Genomic DNA, 17727 nt, shown 5'->3' on the forward strand with positions numbered 1-17727 from the left:
ATAAGTCTTGTTGAGTTGGAAGAAGTGAGCACTGTCATGAACATTAAAAGTATAGGAAGTTCCGGAATCCACAGGATTTGTCGGGGTATAAGTCATCCATTGTCCTTTATTGAATGCCACCTGACTAGGTGGGGTATCAAAAATACAAAGGCTGGAAGGAGCACTCGGTGCGCTTTTGTTACTCATCAATTTGGCCATTTTCCAAAAATATCAGTTTTCCGCGAAGATGATTTTGGCAGAGATCGTTTTTTGGTGTTTGTTCGTTTTCTTGCCACTTTCGAAGATTTTCGCTTTCTTCCTCCCTTTTTCACTTTTCGCGTCTTTTTGATACTTTTGCGGGTATGACGGATATTTTTCCTCTTTATACGTCCACCAGACTGTTCCAACTTGTTGATTGCACGATTGACAAGAGAATTATAAGAATCAGAAGCGTTTTTAGACAAAGACTGTTTGAAAGAATCACCAGCCACTACGTCGTTTGCAACACGAAGTGATGAATCCATAACTTCACGACCCATGGAGACTCCTATTCGTTTTAGCAAGGGAACAGCGGAAATGAAGAGTTTTCCGAGTAATTGAGAGAAAGGGCCGTTTCCACGTTGGTAAAGACTTCCGGCACGAAATCCACCAGAACCGGTCTGGTCGAGGTCATTTTCAAAGAAATGGACCCAATCAACAGAATTGTCAGGATCAAAGTAAATAAGCATTTGTAAACTCGAGAATTGCAGAAATTATACGATCTCACGTTTGTTTCAACCATCAAAAGATGAACTGATAGGACGAAAGTGAAGAACAATCACAATCTTCCCAGAGTTAAATGGAATGAAATGATTACGATCGTTTTTGATTTGAATGCCAATCTGGTTCATCTCTTTGCAACGTACAGGCACATATAGTGGGGTTATGAACGATTGTTCAACATTTCCCACGTTTTGCGAACTTATGCTGATAATCTTCAAAAGTGGTACTTTCATGTGACTAACAGTCTGCGGCTCCACTAATCCTTCAGAATAGATATACATCAAGTCGGAACCAGAAAACATTGAATATTGTCCATGTTTAGGGAATTTGTCACAAATTTTATCAATTCCCAGGAAATAACTGAGACGATCCGAAAACTCCACTTTTGAGACTTTTTCCGTTTTTTCACACGTCACTCTCTTGAATGTTTGATCATAGGTAAATAGAACGGCATCAGGTTTTGAGGCATTTGTTAGAGTTTTCAAAGATTTGCTCAGTGTTTGATTCAAAATATCTATAAGTTCGGAAGGTGATGTAAAAGAACAATTTGGAACTTTGCACTTGACAACCTTCTTTTCGTACCAAACCAGGAACTCATTTTCGTAATTTCCATTTGATTCCAAGTTTTTTGATATCAAATCATGTGAAGTCGGATAAATTATGGAAGTCAAAGCAACTTCATAAGGTTTGTTGAAATTGATAGAAGATGGAAGACTTGTCTTGAAATTGGAAATTGTAGACTCGATTTGAGCATTACTGACCAAAGTGATATAAAAGTCAGTCATTCTTTGATTTTTGGGTTAGGTAGCAAATATCCGATACAAGAACCAAGAATAATTAGCCACTGTTGGTGTTGGGGGTAGTCAAGAGTACAAATTTTATATAAAGCGACAAGAGTGACAATGTAAATTATTAACACTTGTGACACAAATACAAGCAATGCTTTGGAACAATGAGTGTTTCCACAAGACCACTTCGACCCGTCCATAAATGAAAAATGAACAAGTGGGAAAAAGAAAAAGACAAAAAACAGAAAAAATTCGAAATTCTTTAATATTTTTCAAAATATCACTAAACATCTGGCTTTCTGTACAAAACCATCTCTTCTTCATACCATATGCCATCTACTTCGTTTTCCTCCACATCTGCCAAAATGTAAACAGGAATGTCGTATTCGATTATTTTGACAACTTTGAACACTTCACTAGTCCATTTTGCCCTTGTACCTTTCGCAAAGGGAGAATTTTCCAAAAGTACTCTGACGGGATCACCAACTTTATACTTTGGAGAACGAGATTGAACAGTACCGTATAGACGATTCCAAATCTTTTGTGAATTATTGCTTGTGACTTTATTGGGACTTGTTCCAATTGAGTCCATATACGTATCGTTCAAACCTTCAACAATATCACTTAATACTCTCGTCCATTCGAAGCTATCTGTAGCAGTAAACCACTTTTCCAACTTGTTCTTTATTCTCATAATTGCATTTTCAGCATAACATGCCTTCACATTTGTATTTTTCGGGTTCATGTGGCAAATTCCTAGTGATCGAACAAATTTTTGAAATGTTTTCCCCATAAATTCGGTACCTGAAATAAAAATAGCAAATTTCAATAGTTTTCAAAATACTCTTACCTTTATCAGTATATAAACGTGCGGGAATTCTCCAACTGGAATGCAAAATGTCTTCATAAGCCGTAGTGACAGTTGAACATTCTTTGTTCTTTAGAGGTCGCGCAAATACATACCGACTAAAAACATCAACAACCACCAGTATGTAACAAAATCCCTTGTTATATCTTTTGAGAGTGGGTAACATTGCGAGATCGGCCATATGGTGACTGTCAGGTCCTGTGGCCACCCAAGGATTGTGTTGAATATGTCTCGCTTTTGGAAAGTGTCGAGTGTAAGCATTGTTTGTATGAAGATAGGCAACAACTTCTTTTCGAGTAATTCGACGATCAACTTTTCTGGCAGCTGCGAGTAAATTTGAAACACCACGGAAACCTTTTTTCGGATCATTGTATAACTTCTCCAATAATTTTGTATTCAATGTCTCCATGCTTTAACAGAAAAACTTCTTTGACTGGAACGGGTTGGGTACTTGCGTCGCGGATTGAGAATGAATTTCTCAGGAAATCCTGATTGTTTGAGGGCTTGAGTTAAAAGAGGAAAGTTGGGACAAGCACCGGGAAGAGGAGTAATGTTCGAAAAATCATTCAGAATACGGTTTAGAGTGAAAGTTGGAATTTTTGTGTCATTCACATATAAAACCGATGAAGTGTCCTGAAATCGAAAAATTTGTGGATTTGTTTCCAAATGTTCTAGTAATTCCGCCTTTGCCTCGGATCCACTAATTGGTTTTGGAGATCTTGGTGTTCTTGAACCTGTTGACGCTCTTATAGTTATAGGTATTTTTGGAGTTATCGGTGTGGCTGGAAGAAATACATCATCGTTTAGCATTTCTTCCTCCTTTTCTTCTTCAACACCTGCTGTCTCAACCCTTGGCAAATTTTGCGGAAAAGAGGGGGTTTCTTCACTTTGAGGTAACATAGGTGTATGTTTGGTCTTTTTTCGATCATCTTCTTCAATTTCGTTATTATTCAACCTTTTGTTCACAATATTGGTCAAATGACTTTTAATGTGTGCAAGTTTGACATCACTTTCCATGGGAGTATTGAGTAAATTGCCAATAGGATCAACTTCTTTCCGATTTGCGATTAAATCTGCATGTTCTTCGATCGAAAGCAAGACATATTTACCGTAGGACATGTTCGAGAATACTGGATGCAGCAGAAATCAGAACGGGTAATAGAATAGTGAGGGGACTACCACCAGATTGAATGAGAAATTCACGAGTTTCGTCAATGTCCCGGATATTGGACAAATGTCTCAAAGATTCAGAGTAAGGTTTCAACTTTTGGACTGAACGAGGGGAAATCTTGATTGTACCGTTTATTATGTTGAAAACGAGTTCCACAAGACAAATCAGCACATTATCCGGAATATCTTTCAATTCCGAGATTCTATCACTTTCTGACAAATTTGAAGACAAAGCGAGAATTTTGTGAAAAGTGTCCAAATCCCATTGGGAACAGTTATTTTGGGATGAAGACATGTGTTATTCTGCCAGGAAGAATATTGTCACGATATCGAATCTCGTCGGGACAATTTTTGTGAAGATCGATAAGTAAATACGTGTAAGGTTGACTTGTAGCGTCGTTATAAATGGCCAAGAAAGTGTTACAAGCACCAGGCATAAGTTGAGATCCCAAACACCGCACACTTGACTTGTCCGCGTTGTTTTTGAACAAAATGATATAACTTGCCTGAAGACGAAGGTTTCTGATAACTTTTGAGTAAAAAATAGTGTGAAGTAAGAAAATAACAGTCATATCGTAGTGGTGGGCCAAAACCGAAACAAGTCGTTCCATTCCAGAGTTTTGGTCAATTTTTGTCATTAAATCGTCTATAACCACCAATACTTGATCTTTTTTGTATTTCTTCAATTCTTCCAAGTTCGGCAATCCTTCCCGTAACATGATATCAGGCCGATTCTTCATCGAGTCGGGTACGCTTTCAAAAGTATCGTAATACCAAAAGCAAATTTTGCTGTCCACATCAAAAATAGTGTTCCGCTTCTCCACAATTTGACGAGCCAGCGTGCTTTTTCCTTGGCCACTGGGACCGACAATCAGAATAGTGCTCTGCCAAGACAGCTTAACCATGTTGAATGAATTATTTTTGTGCCTTTATCACCATTTCCAAGTTTCGAATATAACAAGAAAATGATCCATTTTTGTATTTTTTATCGAAATTATACTTTTTGTCCAGAAATTATACTTTTTGTCAAGAAATTATACTTTCCGTAACATTTCGAAGTTACGGACAACTTTTCTCTAGTTGGCAAGATTCCAACATGATGTCATCGGCGACATGAGAGAGAGAGAAATGTTTTGTTTGTCCTCCCCTCTTTCCCATATAACAACATAACCACCAAGAAAAGCAAGTCGGAGGGTCACAACAAGTGACCTGGAGATGAAGCGAAAGCCAAAGGCTAAACCTTCCCTTCACCACTCCTCACCGGAGCGGCTCATTGGTCAGGTTCTGAAAAGGGAATTGTGTTGTGAGAGATTCCATTCCAAAACCGTGTCCCATAGCATGTGGAAATCCAGACACTTAGTGCAAAAACTCCAAAACCGTGTCCCATAGCATGTGGAAATCCAGACACTTAGTGCAAAAACTCCAAAACCGTGTCCCATAGCATGTGGAAATCCAGACACTTAGTGCAAAAACTCCAAAACCGTGTCCCATAGCATGTGGAAATCAAAACACTCAGTGCAGAAATTACCTTCTGTTTCCTCCCTCACCAATGCAAATTCGCATTTTATGTGGGGACCTCACTAGTGCAAATTGGCATTCTTTTTTCTTTCCCCAATACTTAGTGCAAATTCGCTTTCTTTTTCGCCTTCACTTCCCATATAACAACATAACCACCAAGAAAAGCAAGTCGGAGGGTCACAACAAGTGACCTGGAGATGAAGCGAAAGTCAAAGGCTAAACCTTCCCTTCGCCACTCCTCACCGGAGCGGCTCATTGGTCAGGTTCTGAAAAGGAGTTTGTGTTGTGAGAGACTCCATTTCAAAGTCTTGGGAATTTCCATGCAATGTGAATGTTGAAATAAGTTCTAAAAGTTGGCACGATGCCAACTCCTACCGGAGCTTTTGGTACTCTGTGATGACTCATCCCATTTGTCCTTGACAAACGGACGTTTTGGTGGTATAAATAGCGCCTCATTGCAGCGTTTCCCTCATTCTATATCATTTTTGGACACCAGTGATGTCCTATCTCTATTTTCTGATTTTTTCTGAGTGTTAGAAATCGTTATTGCAACTCGCATCCACATGGTTCGAACGTCTTCGACTTTACCGATTTATGGAAATGGTTGGAGGAGAAAGCATTACTGGTATGTCTGGAGTACCCAAGAAGTGGTGGACAAATAAGTTGGGAACAAAGAAGGAACATTTATCGAAATCAACGAGAAATTAATTCAAGATGAGAATGAAACTCTTCTTCGACTCGTCCGAGAAAGTCACCCAGATTATGAAGGAGATAACGAAGAACTGAAAATTCAACTGAAAAGTGAGTTTACATATACAAGACGAGGAAAGTTACTTATTAATTTACATATTGCAGGACAACTGAATATGCTCATCCCAACTTCTAGTGAGAATGAAACGGAAGACGATTCGGAACAATCAAAACGAAAAAAGAATGGAAACAAGGACAACAAGAAAAAGTACAACCGATATAGAAGAAGTTTGTTGAAGAATGAAGTCCGGGAAGGCTACATTGATGTTTTCGAAGAAACCACTTGCATTCAGAAAAACCAATTGTCTTGGATGTAAAACCATCTGTTTCAAAAACCAGCTCGGTTGTCAGTCAGAAATATCTCGCATGGTTCAGTCAAAAAGAAGCAGTTCAAGTTAACATTATTGATCGACACCTTTGAATATTGTTGTACTTAAATTGTTTGAAATAAAACATATATTTTTGAAACCAACTTCCTCTAGATAACAAGGGAGCTGGAGTAGAAGTGCTAGCAAATTGCCTAACCTTCCCTTCACCACTCCTCACCGGAGCGGCTCATTGGTCAGGTTCTGAAAAGGTGATTATGTTGTGAGAGATAGTTGACCACAAAAACCAAGTGCGGGAAATGACCTCTCTCTTCCCCCTTTTTCCCGCAGGCCTCCTCCTCCTTTTTCCCCCACTCCCCCTCCCTTCTTCCTCCCTTATGTTTTCCCGCATAGTGCCCATTCCCCACCAAAAAGACAAGTTTATAATAATTTATTATTCAAAGTATCCAAAGGGAAGGGTTGAACCATCGGGTAATAAACGGCGTTTATTAAAAGTATAACGGAACTGCTTGAGTGTGTTCCGACTATACACACTGTGGTTTTTGTCTCGGACCATTGTGTGTTGTGGAAGAAGGAGAGACGTCCTCGAATCCTCCTTTCCCAGCACCTCATCAACCATCCCCTTCATTTTTTCAAAGTTCAGCTTTTTGGCGACTTCCGAGTTGATGGTTATGCCCTTCGCCTTGATTGCCACCTTCTCCTCGCCATTTGCCAACTGTTCCTTGTAAGAATACGTTTTGGGACCAAGGCTAACAAATTCTTTCATGGTCCCTTTGAGTTCATTCGTCAGTTGACCAAGGTACGATCCCATCTTATCTTCCAAGGGATTCGGTGTGCCATGTGGGAGTTTGAAGATGATTGAGTCCGTGTCTGAAAATAGAAAAATAGAATTTTTGACGATAATTTATAATATTTACCTGTATAGACAATGTTGTCGGGGCCAACGGCTTCCATCAGACTATAGAGACGGAGTCTTGCATATGCTGTGACATATGCAGCCAGATGAACAGCACTCGTCTTCAAACTTGAGAGAGTTTCTTCTCTTTGCCTGTATTGAACAATCAGCACATCGTTTACCGGCCTCACATCCAGAAGATCCAGGGCAGTGTCGTGGACAATCTGCCAAAATTTTCCTGGATCCAGGATGATCTCTGTATTGACTCGGTCGGCTCGCTGTGCGAATTTTCCCCACTGAAAACACATTTTTTATAAAGTTTCAATATTGAAATACTTACCAATGCATTGAGTAACAGTTTGGCGACTGCTCTCATTCCGGCATTCCCCTCGAAGAGACTTTCTAGCAGTTCAATGTTCTCCTTCTCCATGTACCCCCGGCAGAATTCCAATTTTTCTGCATCGGTGACCACATCGGAAGGCCATCCACTGCTATACTGAAAAATTTTTCAAAAGTACGAAAAATTATTTCCTCGAAAAAACTTACAATCTTGGCCTTCATCATCGTATCAATATAAGAAGTGAAAAGGCCACCTTTTCCACTGGCATCATTCTTCACCCACTTCTCATACTTGATTCCGTGGTACACCTCGACGATCTTGTATCCGAGGCTCAATGCTTTTTTCAGCTCCACGGTGGTGAAGGTTCCGGTGAAAGACCGTTCTTCGTCGGAATGTGTGCATTTCTCCTGATTTCCTTCCTTTGCGCACACTAAAATTGAGAGAAAATTTGTGAAAATGGAAAGAAAAACTCACACTTGCAAAGGAAAAACATCAGTCTTCCAGAGACTTTTCCAGCGATGACTGGAAGCCTCAAATCCCTCGGAGCCTGCAGCTTGCAGCTCATGAAGCCTTCAAAGGGAATTCCATCAGGAGAAACAATCGGGAGGGCGAACGTGCTTCTTTGAACATTTTCCGGCGCTCCAATCGGAAAAGCTTCGTGCTTCATGACGGTGGGGTACAGACTGACCACGTCTACATAGTACCCCGTACCGTCCTTGCAATCCACATACACGCGGAAGACTTCCGTACGGCCTCCAACAAGGGCACGTTGACACTGAAGCACATCGACGGCTTCGTAGCTGTCAAAGAAGTCAGCCATTTCACGATTGGACCGAAGTTCAGCCTTCACATCACATTCATATACGACACGGACAGGACATTTTCCGGATTCTTTCAGAGCTTTGATTCTCTCCTCATCCGCCTTCCAAATGTCCCGGGCACTCTTCTCGCCAATAACCGACTCTTCCGAATAAGTACAAGTATGACCATGATAGTAGCACCCCTGAATTTAAGAATAGTCAACTGAAATGTAAAGAAAAACTTACAAAAAATTCAATTATTTGGCCGTCAGGGTACTTCTCACATGGCGGAATATAACCATCCACACGATGATTTCCAATTTTTTCCTCACCATATGTTGTGGACATGTTTACTTGCACTTTCTCAGATTCACAAATCCAAGCCAAGTATTTTTGGCTCAGGATGGAATTGTTCATGGAGACGGAAGGTTTGGCATCCAACACAATTGGCATTTTCGGGTCCAGATGGTTTCGCCGGAAGACGAGGGCAGCAGCTGATGCGGCAGTCGTGGTCTCCTGAAGAGATTCAGAGTGTGAGAGTGAAAGAACGTACCCCCACTATAGAGAAATAGACGAAAAAGTTACCTCGAAGAGACAGACGTTGGTCATCTTTTCAAATTCCCTCTCGAAGAGTCCCATTGAGGTCGCCAGAATGTATACATCGTTATAGCAATATTTCAGCAACTCGTCATAAAAGTTGAAGACCTTTCCATCAGCCCTCTCCTTCTCGAGGAAGCTCTCCAATTGCTCCCGATGTTCTCTACTCTTGTTTTCCAGAGCATAGTACTTATTCTCCGGAATTGGTCCATTGTATTGGAAGTTCTCCTTCCGAATGAAATGGACTGGAAAGTCCCCCTTGAGCGAATCCACCTTGAAGGTCTTCCCTACCATCGATAGACTCATGGTGAGGTATTTCAACGAGTCAACGAGTCGCACTCCATTGTATTCCAGATAGACCAATTTGGTTCCATCCAGACAAACAGTAGGGGCGGCTTTGTTGCTCGCAATCAGAGCCTCCAAGATGAACTGACCATCGAAGCTAAAAAATTCAGAATAAAATTTAAAAATTTCAAGATTAAAATTACCCAGAAGCATTGTGCGCCACAAACGTGAAGCCTCGATGCTTATCATCAAACATCCATTCCGTAAACGTGGCCCCGACGTCGATGCCTTCGTCCTTAATCTCATCGATGACTTTCAGACGACCGTCCGGAGAACAGTTCGAACACTTTGAGTCTTCACCCTCGTCAGTAGTCTTCGGAATGTCACTCGAGCATTTGGGACAACATTTGACACAAGTGAAGAGAGTTGGAATTTGTCTTTTTGTGGTCTCACAAACACGGGTCTAAAAATACAAGTATAATTTTTAAATTATTATTGAAAAAAGTACCTCAACATCAAAAAATCCACGCTTCCGAGTCAACTTCTTTTCGTTTTTGATGGAAGGCATCATTGTGCAAGTATGGCCGGCTTGCTTCTTCTCTTGACATCTGTGGCAATAAGACTCTCCGCATTCATGTTTTCCAGTCCTCTTGTTGGTATAATAAGACTTTGAACACTTTTGACAATATTTGGTGTAGTCACAGCGACTTTTTCCACCATTTGGGCCTGGAAATAACGGTTTAAATAGTTCCAGACACTCAGAAACTAACCTTTCTGCAGATGATTCTTATAGCACGTCTCCGTCTCAAAAGTCACACAACAGACTGGACATCTTTTTGCCACGTCATTTTCAGTTTTTGGAGGGCAGTTGGGCTTTCCGCAAAAGCGATGAAGAAGGCGACAAGCATAGTGGGATTCAGCAGCCCTACTTCTTGAGAAACACAAAAAGCAATAATACGAAGTTTTTAGAAGACTGGCTACACTCCTCAATCCACAATAATGCCCATCAGCTAGATATAACACAATCTGCTTTTCTTTTCCAACATAGGGACCAGAATAATAAGGAAGAGTGGAGTTTTTGACAAAGACAATCAGTTGAAGCTGACCCGCAAAGCATTTTTCTTGGAACACAGAACAATCAACACTATCGAAGTCGTACATTTTGGTGATTCCCGCTTTCTGAGAACAAACAAAATGTATTTTTAGAACAAATTCTTTATTTTAAACCAACCTTTTTCAACTCATTGACCTCTTGGAAAACATCAAGGTAGCCTTCACGAACTTCATTCTTCAACAAACTTCTTCGATATCGGTTGTGTTTTTTCTTGTTGTCCTTGTCTTGCTTCCATTCTCGGTGACGAAGAGATTGTACTATGGCATGGACGAGGCAATTACGGGAAACTGAAAAAAAAAAAACAAATTTTAGAAAATTTCGATTTCGACCAACCTTTGTTAGGCATGAGATGATGTCGTTTTGGCAAAACCTCTTCAAGAATCTCGACATTGTCCAAGTCACCCAAATCTTCTTCATCACTCTCACTTCCTTCTTCTTCTTCTTCGTCCCTTTGCTTCTTTGTTGAGGGGAGACCCAGAATTTCTTCAATACCAAAACTTTTCCTTTTTCCTCCACTCTTTTTCGCTGGCGTGGCGACTTCACCTCCTTTGTTGGAGGCTTCTTCTCCACTGCCAGAAGGTGTGTTGAGGTAGGTGATGTGAATTGTGATACTGGGTTCCTCAAGCTCGAGCAAGTTTTTGTTGGATTGAGCCATGTCCTCCATACAGTCGGCAATGTCCCGTGGCAAAACATTTGCCAACTTCTTGAATGAGAGACCCACACTCTCCACAAGCTCCTCAGACTCAAACTTGACCCCGACTTTCAAATTAGCTGGGGTCATACCGGCAGGGATATGGGAGTCGATCAACTTCACGACGGCCTCCGAGAAAAGGTCCGGACCACTGGGGGAAGCGGTGAAAACCGTGGGAATGTCCACATCTAGACTAACAGTTTTTACACTATTCTTAAAACGTCCACCAGACTTAGCAACGAATACCCTTCTCACTTTCAGCAAAGCCCCGCCCACTTGGACCTATAAAAAGACTATAAAAATTGAAACACCCTCATTCACTCACGTTTTCAACCTCCTGTCCGGTGACCTCTTCGATTCCGCTCATTTTTCAGCTTTCTACTCTGAAAATGTCAATTCATCCACAAATTATTCCAAAGAAAGAAATCAACCAGTCTGGAACGGCTTACGTCATTCCGACCCAAACTGACTATTTCGATAATACGACGGTAAGGAGAAAGGAAAACTATTCAAAAATAAAAAACCACTTTCAGATACAAGAACAGCCATTCTTTGTAAATCCAGTGAAAACTGAGAAAAAGCCGGATACGTACACCTTCCATTTTGCGAAAGGATCCGCACCAGTCATCACCATCCAAAATCAATAATGATAATGGAGGCTCGGCTCCCAGAAGGAAGCCCCGCCCACTTTACACTTTTATCAATTTGCCCCCTTTTCCACCAAAATGGCCCCCTCCCGATGATGACTCACCCCATTTCCAATCAGTTTTGCACCATTTTGCTCAATTTCGTCTCCTCCTCGGATGAGTCATCGCGTCCATATCGCCTCCATGTCCCCCTTTCTTCAACTTACAAACCACTTCCCTCATTTTTCCTCATTTCCTGCATTTTTCAACTTTCCCCTCATTTCACCCAGTTTTTCAACTTTTTCCTCATTTCCTGCATTTTTCTGTAAAAATTGCCAGGTCCAGTTTCCCTATATAAAGAAAATTGAATCTTTCATTCCGTCTTCATTTGTCTCTTTGAGTATGCGTGTTTTCCTTTCTCTCTCTCTTTAAAAAGCCTGTTTCCGTTATAGAAATGGCCATCACCCGTTGGGACATGTCCAAAGCTTCCGAATCTGAGAAGAAAAGCTCTGTAAATGACGATTCAATGACTTTGAACGAAATCGTCAACGATTTGGCGAAGAAGAATCCATTCTTGAAGACCCCAATGAAGCGTCGTCGTGAAGAGAAAGAAGAAGTTTCCGCTGGAGAAAAACGCTTGGTAAATTTAATATTTGGAACAATTTTGATTTAAATATTAAATTTAAGGAATGGTTGAAAGAAAAAGCCAAGAAGGCAGTGATTCCAACGGAGCAAGTATCGACCTTGAAGCCGGAGCACATCTTTTTGGAGAATGGCCCCCTCATCATCCACATGTGTCTGGAATGCAAGAAGTTCAACTCCACACGCACCGTCACAAACCTCGGAGAGGGGAAAATCCAACTTCCACTCGGGCTCTGTACCATCTGCCGCTCCCACATTAATCGTCAACGGGCCGTCAAGTTTTTCGAGCACGAGCTTCCAGCCATCAAAAAAACGTATGATCTTTAAATCTAGTCTTTCATTAATTTTAAGTATATTTAACTTTAGGTACATTTTGATTTTTATTTTTAGGTTATAGATATATTTAAATTTGACTTTAGGTAGATTTTCAAGTGTATTTTAAGTTTAGGTGTGTTATATTTAAGTTTAGGTATTTTTATTCGATCCTGTATGTGTTTTTTCTATTTCCCTCTCTCCAACTTTCCTCCTTCCTCTTCCTTCCCTTTGTTTCATTTTTCTATTTTCCAACAATAAATTGGTGGTAAAATAGAAATGTGTTCTCCATTTAAACCACATACACACTACATCTTCCGTAAGCCTCTTTCGCTTTTTGGTTAACAGCTTTGTCTCCCAAAAATCAGATCCGGGATCGAACCTTCTTAGTGAAGGTTCTCTTTTTTATTTTTTGTTGTTGTATACAGACTCTCAAAATTATAACTTTTCAAAATTCTGAAGCATACGCCATCTTCCCAAACCCCCAAAATTCTGAAGCAATTGCTCACAATAAAATGCAAAAATCACTCAAAATATGCAAAAATGCAAAAATAATGGTAACAAATTATGAAATATCGCTTCGAGACCCAAAAATTCGAAATCTACGCAAAAATCCAGTCTAGAAAAATACCATTTCAATGATTTTCAGAAAAAAAAAATTTTGCGCTGGGTACTGTAAGGATGCGCTAAACTTCAAAGGGTATCAATTAACAACCGTAACCAAAACATCCCGCTCCCGTGAAAAGCGAAAGAGTATAGAAAACGAGGAGACGCAGAGAGTGGTCGTCTCGCGAGGGGAGCAAACATAGCGAAAGAGTGTGTGAGTGCGAGAGACGCAGACACGCCCTCCCCTCCCCCTTAGGCTAAGTGACCAAAGATCAAACTGTGTTCCAGATACCTTCCCCATTTCTCTCCAGGGGTCTAAACCACAAAACAACAAACATGTGTTCGTGGTGGTGGGGGTAAGAACGGAATGGAACACTGGCAGGTGATATCGAAAAATTATATTGAAAAAAACTATATTTTGGGAAGAAAAAGTATCACAATCATTGAAAATAAGGTTCTCGCTGGAAATACGAGTTTAGACTGAACAGCATTAGAAACTACATTTTACGCTCTAAAAACCACCTAACCAACTTATGGAACCCTGAGAAACGAAAAAAAAACAAGAAAACAACTCCCCAAAAGTCTGGAAGATTCTGGAAAAGCCACCCATACGAATGAAATGAACATGATATGATTTCTAAAGAACACAAGGACAAGTGGGCGGAGTCATCCTGCAAAACCCACGTTGTCTTTTCCCCTTTTTCTCTGGAATCTCTTTCATATGATTTTTGAAAATCGCCCTGTGAAGAGAGAGAAGGAGACATTGAGAAAAGAGAGCAGTAGGGGTGTTTTATGCAAAAATTTAAGAATTTTCGAGAACAAAGACAGATTTTCTCTATAAATGGACATTTCATGAAATTTTTTATGAAATACAAGAAGAAGCAAGGTATTACTTGAAGCTGCATGACTAGAAAAAGAAGGAATTCTCGGGAGTTTTGTTTTCCTCAGATTCCGATAAAAGAGCATACTAAAATTTTTGTTTTTCGAATCGGACATATTCTTATTTCAATAACACTTGAAATTCATCCCTTTTTTTAAATTATCATAACACCTCTTTCCCCCATTTTTCTCAATTCTCGGGAATTCTCCATCCCAATTTACTCTGCACTCTCTTCATCTCTCTCCCTTCATTTGAATTTTCGAAAGTCGCGTCTCTCTTCCTGAGAGACCCAGAGCGTCTAGAGACCACACGATTCTTGGAGAGCACCCAGACATTGCTCTGATGTCACAAAAAGTGAGAAGAGAGGCAATCTTTGAAAGTGAGCGGTGTGTGAAGAGGGTGGGAGACTTAGAGAGATGAGAGAGTATAGTTAGAGTAAAGAGAGTCTTGTTTACACTTTTTGGAATGAAGAGAAAGGGGGAATTTTTGATAGCCGGAGGGGAAAAAGAACAAATGGATATGATGAAAGTGTCAGGAAGGAAAAGGATAGACCTTTGAACTCTTGAAATGGGGGGAAGAAATGGACATCGGGAAAATCTTAAAATGCAACTGTAGGTTTATAATTTTCATGTTTTCAAGTTACGTTGACTTTTTATGTTATTCTTTGAATATTTGTATAATTTACAGTTTTTCAATGATTTTCGAACGTTTTCAACAAATTTGTCAGTTCTATGCTTATTCCACGATGTTCTTCAACAACTTTTTCCCTTTTCAATAATAATTTTCATACCGGAAACAAAAATTCAGACTATCAATAATCACTTTGATAGCAAATAAACATTAACTGATCTCAGTTTTATTGTCGGCGTTTTCAAAGCTGACATCAAATCAGAAATCAAAAGATGATGAACACCTTTTAATAAAATGAAAAATACATTGACATTCAAAAATTCGCAATCTTCTTTCATCCTGAAAGCGCCAAAGACCAGATAATATGTAAGCTGAAAGCGGAATTATATATAAGTTTCAAAGCATTTTAAAGATACTATGTTGTATATTAGTGGGAGTCCCAGAAGATATTTTACATAAACATAGCTGTATACCTTTAACCTTGCATAATATTGTACAGTACCGGTCAAAAGGTTGTAAACTTTCGCCGTTTTCAGTTGAAATGATCTAACTATGAGAGTGTGTCATGGTAATGCTAATTGTCCCATCAAGTAGATTGTTAATGAATTATACATATCACAAGTAGAGCTCCGTTTTTGTAGTCGACAATTTTTTGTACAAAAACTCCCTAGAGAGTTATAGTCATTTTAGGACGACAGCTCAAAAATCGCACTATTTTACACTGGAATTTGTCGATTTGAGGGAGAAATTACTTTGTCGATATGTCACTTGCTAGAGAGTGTCCGCACAAAAAAGTTGTCAACTACAAAAACGGAGCTCTACTTGTGATCTGTATAATTTATTAAAAATATATTTGATGGGATAATCAGAATTACCATGACGCACTCTCAAAGTTGGTCATTTTCCGCTGAAAATAGCCAAAGTTACCACCTTTGGACCGGTACTGTAATATCTTGGAAATTTCTCTAATAAGAATCTATTTGAAGAATTTCAGCGTCATTTTTAAAAGTTTTTTATCGCAATATACATTTAGAAAATCAGTGGGTACATGTAAGTAGGAAAATATTAAAATAATGTCAATAAAACAAAAAAACGTTACAGAAAACACCAGAAAACGGATTCAAGTCATTTTCACTGTTGATTCTCCACTCCAGATGGGAGGTGCTGCAATAGCTAGAGTGTCGGCGTTACCAAGTGAATTTCTTTGGAGTTGTGCTCCCACATAATCAATAGGTTCGATTTGGAACTGAAAACTATATTTTAAATTATTTTATGATTTAAAACTGGTCTGACCTTTGAAATTCCGTCGTGCATTTCTGTTAACGTATTTCTCATAATATCCAAACTGCTCTCCGCAATTAAAAAACAAGGCAGTGCAAAATCATCGACAGGATTCGAATTGTTTGCTGGCTGAATTCAAAAAAACAATTAAGTGAAACTACTATTAACCCTCACTAATGCATTTTCCTGTATTTCAAACTTCTTCTGGTACAAATTAATATCCGCATACAGTGCATCTATAGCTTTTTGCATCGTATCTCTGGCGTCTTTGGCCTCTTGCAATGGAACTTCTAATTCTGATCCATCTGGTAAATTGAAGTCACTAAGCAAGCAGGAGAAGTGCAACCATGACCTTTTTATGAAATCCAATTGAGGAGGAGATGTCTAAAAGACTATTATTGTACAAACTGCTTTAAAAACTGTTGAAATGTTAAATCAATAAAATTTTTGATTACAAAAACACTTACCAGCTTTTCTTTGTTTTTCATCTCTTTCATAGTTATCTCGATTGCTTTTTCTTCATTGTGGAATACATTCCGCTTGAAACTTTTGAAATTAGTGATTAGTTGATCACGGCTCTTTTTTAAATGTTCACTTTTGTTATTTTCTGTCATAGCGAGTAGTAATACAGCACCAAGTTTTACTGAAATTAGGATAATGATCATCAACGACTACTAGAAATAAAATGTTTGATTATTTTAAAAGATTATTGTAAAATAATACCAAATTATCAACATTAAGAAAAACTTACAATGCTGCCCTTCCACCGATTTCATTTTTTCTAATTTTTGCATAGAGATTTCGGCTTGTCTCCTATTCATAACCTCAATTTCTTTTAGTATCTCAATCTGGAACTCCTGTACTGCTTGATCAGATTCCTGAATTTTCTCTTGATGTCTCTTCCTCATTTCCTCTTGCTTCTCTTTCGACTCCATCTCCAGCTTCAAATTTGCCTTAGAGGCCTCTTTAATCAGTGTCTTTATTTTTTCTCGTTCTGAAAAATTAAATGCTTTGAACGAAAGTTCACAGAAAGTTTTGATTACCAGCATTTTGCAGAATTACGTCTTGTTCCAGTTTTGCCATTTCTTGTGCGCATTCTCTCATTTTCTCCTGCGTTTTTTTATTCAATTCGCTCACTGCTTCAGATATTTTTTGCTTTCCTTCCTTCAAGAGTTGCTGTTTCAATTTCTCTTGTTCTTCTCGATTTTTGTTTTTCTGAGCCTCCAAGTCAGCGACTTTGCTGCGAATCTCTTCCAGACACTTTTCCTTTTCCTGCTCCCGGAGATGATGCGTTCTTTGGCGTTCTTCGTCTATTCTCTGTTGATGCTCCTGCAGATAACAAAAATCAATAAAATACAAATACAACAAATGCAACTCACCAACTCAATTCTCAGTTTTTCATCGTGCTCCGCCTTAGCAATCTTTGTTAGTGCAGTTGTCAAATCATCTATACTTCCTTCTTTCAGCCTTGCCACTTTTGATTTCTTTGCTCCCATTTCTTAAGTTTCAGAAGTAATATATTTTAAACGAACAAAACAAATAACAGAGAAGTAAACATTGGTTTGAACCAAAGATTGTAGAAGAGATAACAAACATTTTTTCAAAAAAACTATTTTTTTTAAATCATCAGTAATTTGAAAACTTTATCAAATACGCTCCATTGAGTGTTTGTTTTTTTAATCTGTATTTACTCTATTGCTTCAATTCTGATTGTTTCAATTGCTTGCGAGCTAGAAGTCTCGAAAATGCGAAGAATCTGTTGATCGTGCCTTTCCAGTGAATTAATATCATCGATCTGGAAGTTCTCTAGGGTTTTGTGGTTAAAGGAGATGAGAACTTTAAGAAAAGTGAATCAAAATGCTATAAG

The 17727-nt window shown here is 39.1% G+C and overlaps 3 protein-coding genes across 3 annotated transcripts; 1 reads left to right on the forward strand and 2 right to left on the reverse strand.

Annotated features, from left to right (window-relative positions):
* Positions 1 to 6594: 6594 nt before the first annotated feature.
* Positions 6595 to 11250, reverse strand: GCK72_008089 (uncharacterized protein; the record flags this gene model as incomplete). The annotated part of the gene is made up of 13 exons (XM_003094885.2): positions 6595 to 7031; positions 7079 to 7352; positions 7397 to 7552; positions 7603 to 7826; positions 7871 to 8399; positions 8443 to 8712; positions 8782 to 9235; positions 9282 to 9541; positions 9587 to 9804; positions 9849 to 10257; positions 10310 to 10479; positions 10526 to 11165; positions 11209 to 11250. 13 exons carry the CDS (start codon positions 11248 to 11250, stop codon positions 6595 to 6597), a joined length of 4083 nt encoding a protein of 1360 aa, XP_003094933.2.
* Positions 11251 to 11963: 713 nt separating this feature from the next.
* Positions 11964 to 12478, forward strand: GCK72_008090 (uncharacterized protein; the record flags this gene model as incomplete). Its single annotated transcript, XM_003094880.2, has 2 exons — positions 11964 to 12149; positions 12197 to 12478. The coding sequence occupies 2 exons, from the start codon at positions 11964 to 11966 to the stop codon at positions 12476 to 12478; spliced, it is 468 nt and encodes a 155-aa protein (XP_003094928.2).
* A 3221-nt stretch (positions 12479 to 15699) lies between these two features.
* GCK72_008091 (uncharacterized protein) lies at positions 15700 to 17356 on the reverse strand (the record flags this gene model as incomplete). Its single annotated transcript, XM_003105742.2, has 7 exons — positions 15700 to 15825; positions 15873 to 15989; positions 16035 to 16244; positions 16328 to 16503; positions 16612 to 16854; positions 16904 to 17189; positions 17240 to 17356. 7 exons carry the CDS (start codon positions 17354 to 17356, stop codon positions 15700 to 15702), a joined length of 1275 nt encoding a protein of 424 aa, XP_003105790.2.
* Between the last annotated feature and the right edge of the window lie 371 nt (positions 17357 to 17727).

The sequence above is a fragment of the Caenorhabditis remanei genome, chromosome II (genome assembly GCF_010183535.1).
Source record: "Caenorhabditis remanei strain PX506 chromosome II, whole genome shotgun sequence".
NCBI classification, from domain to species: Eukaryota; Metazoa; Nematoda; class Chromadorea; order Rhabditida; family Rhabditidae; genus Caenorhabditis; species Caenorhabditis remanei.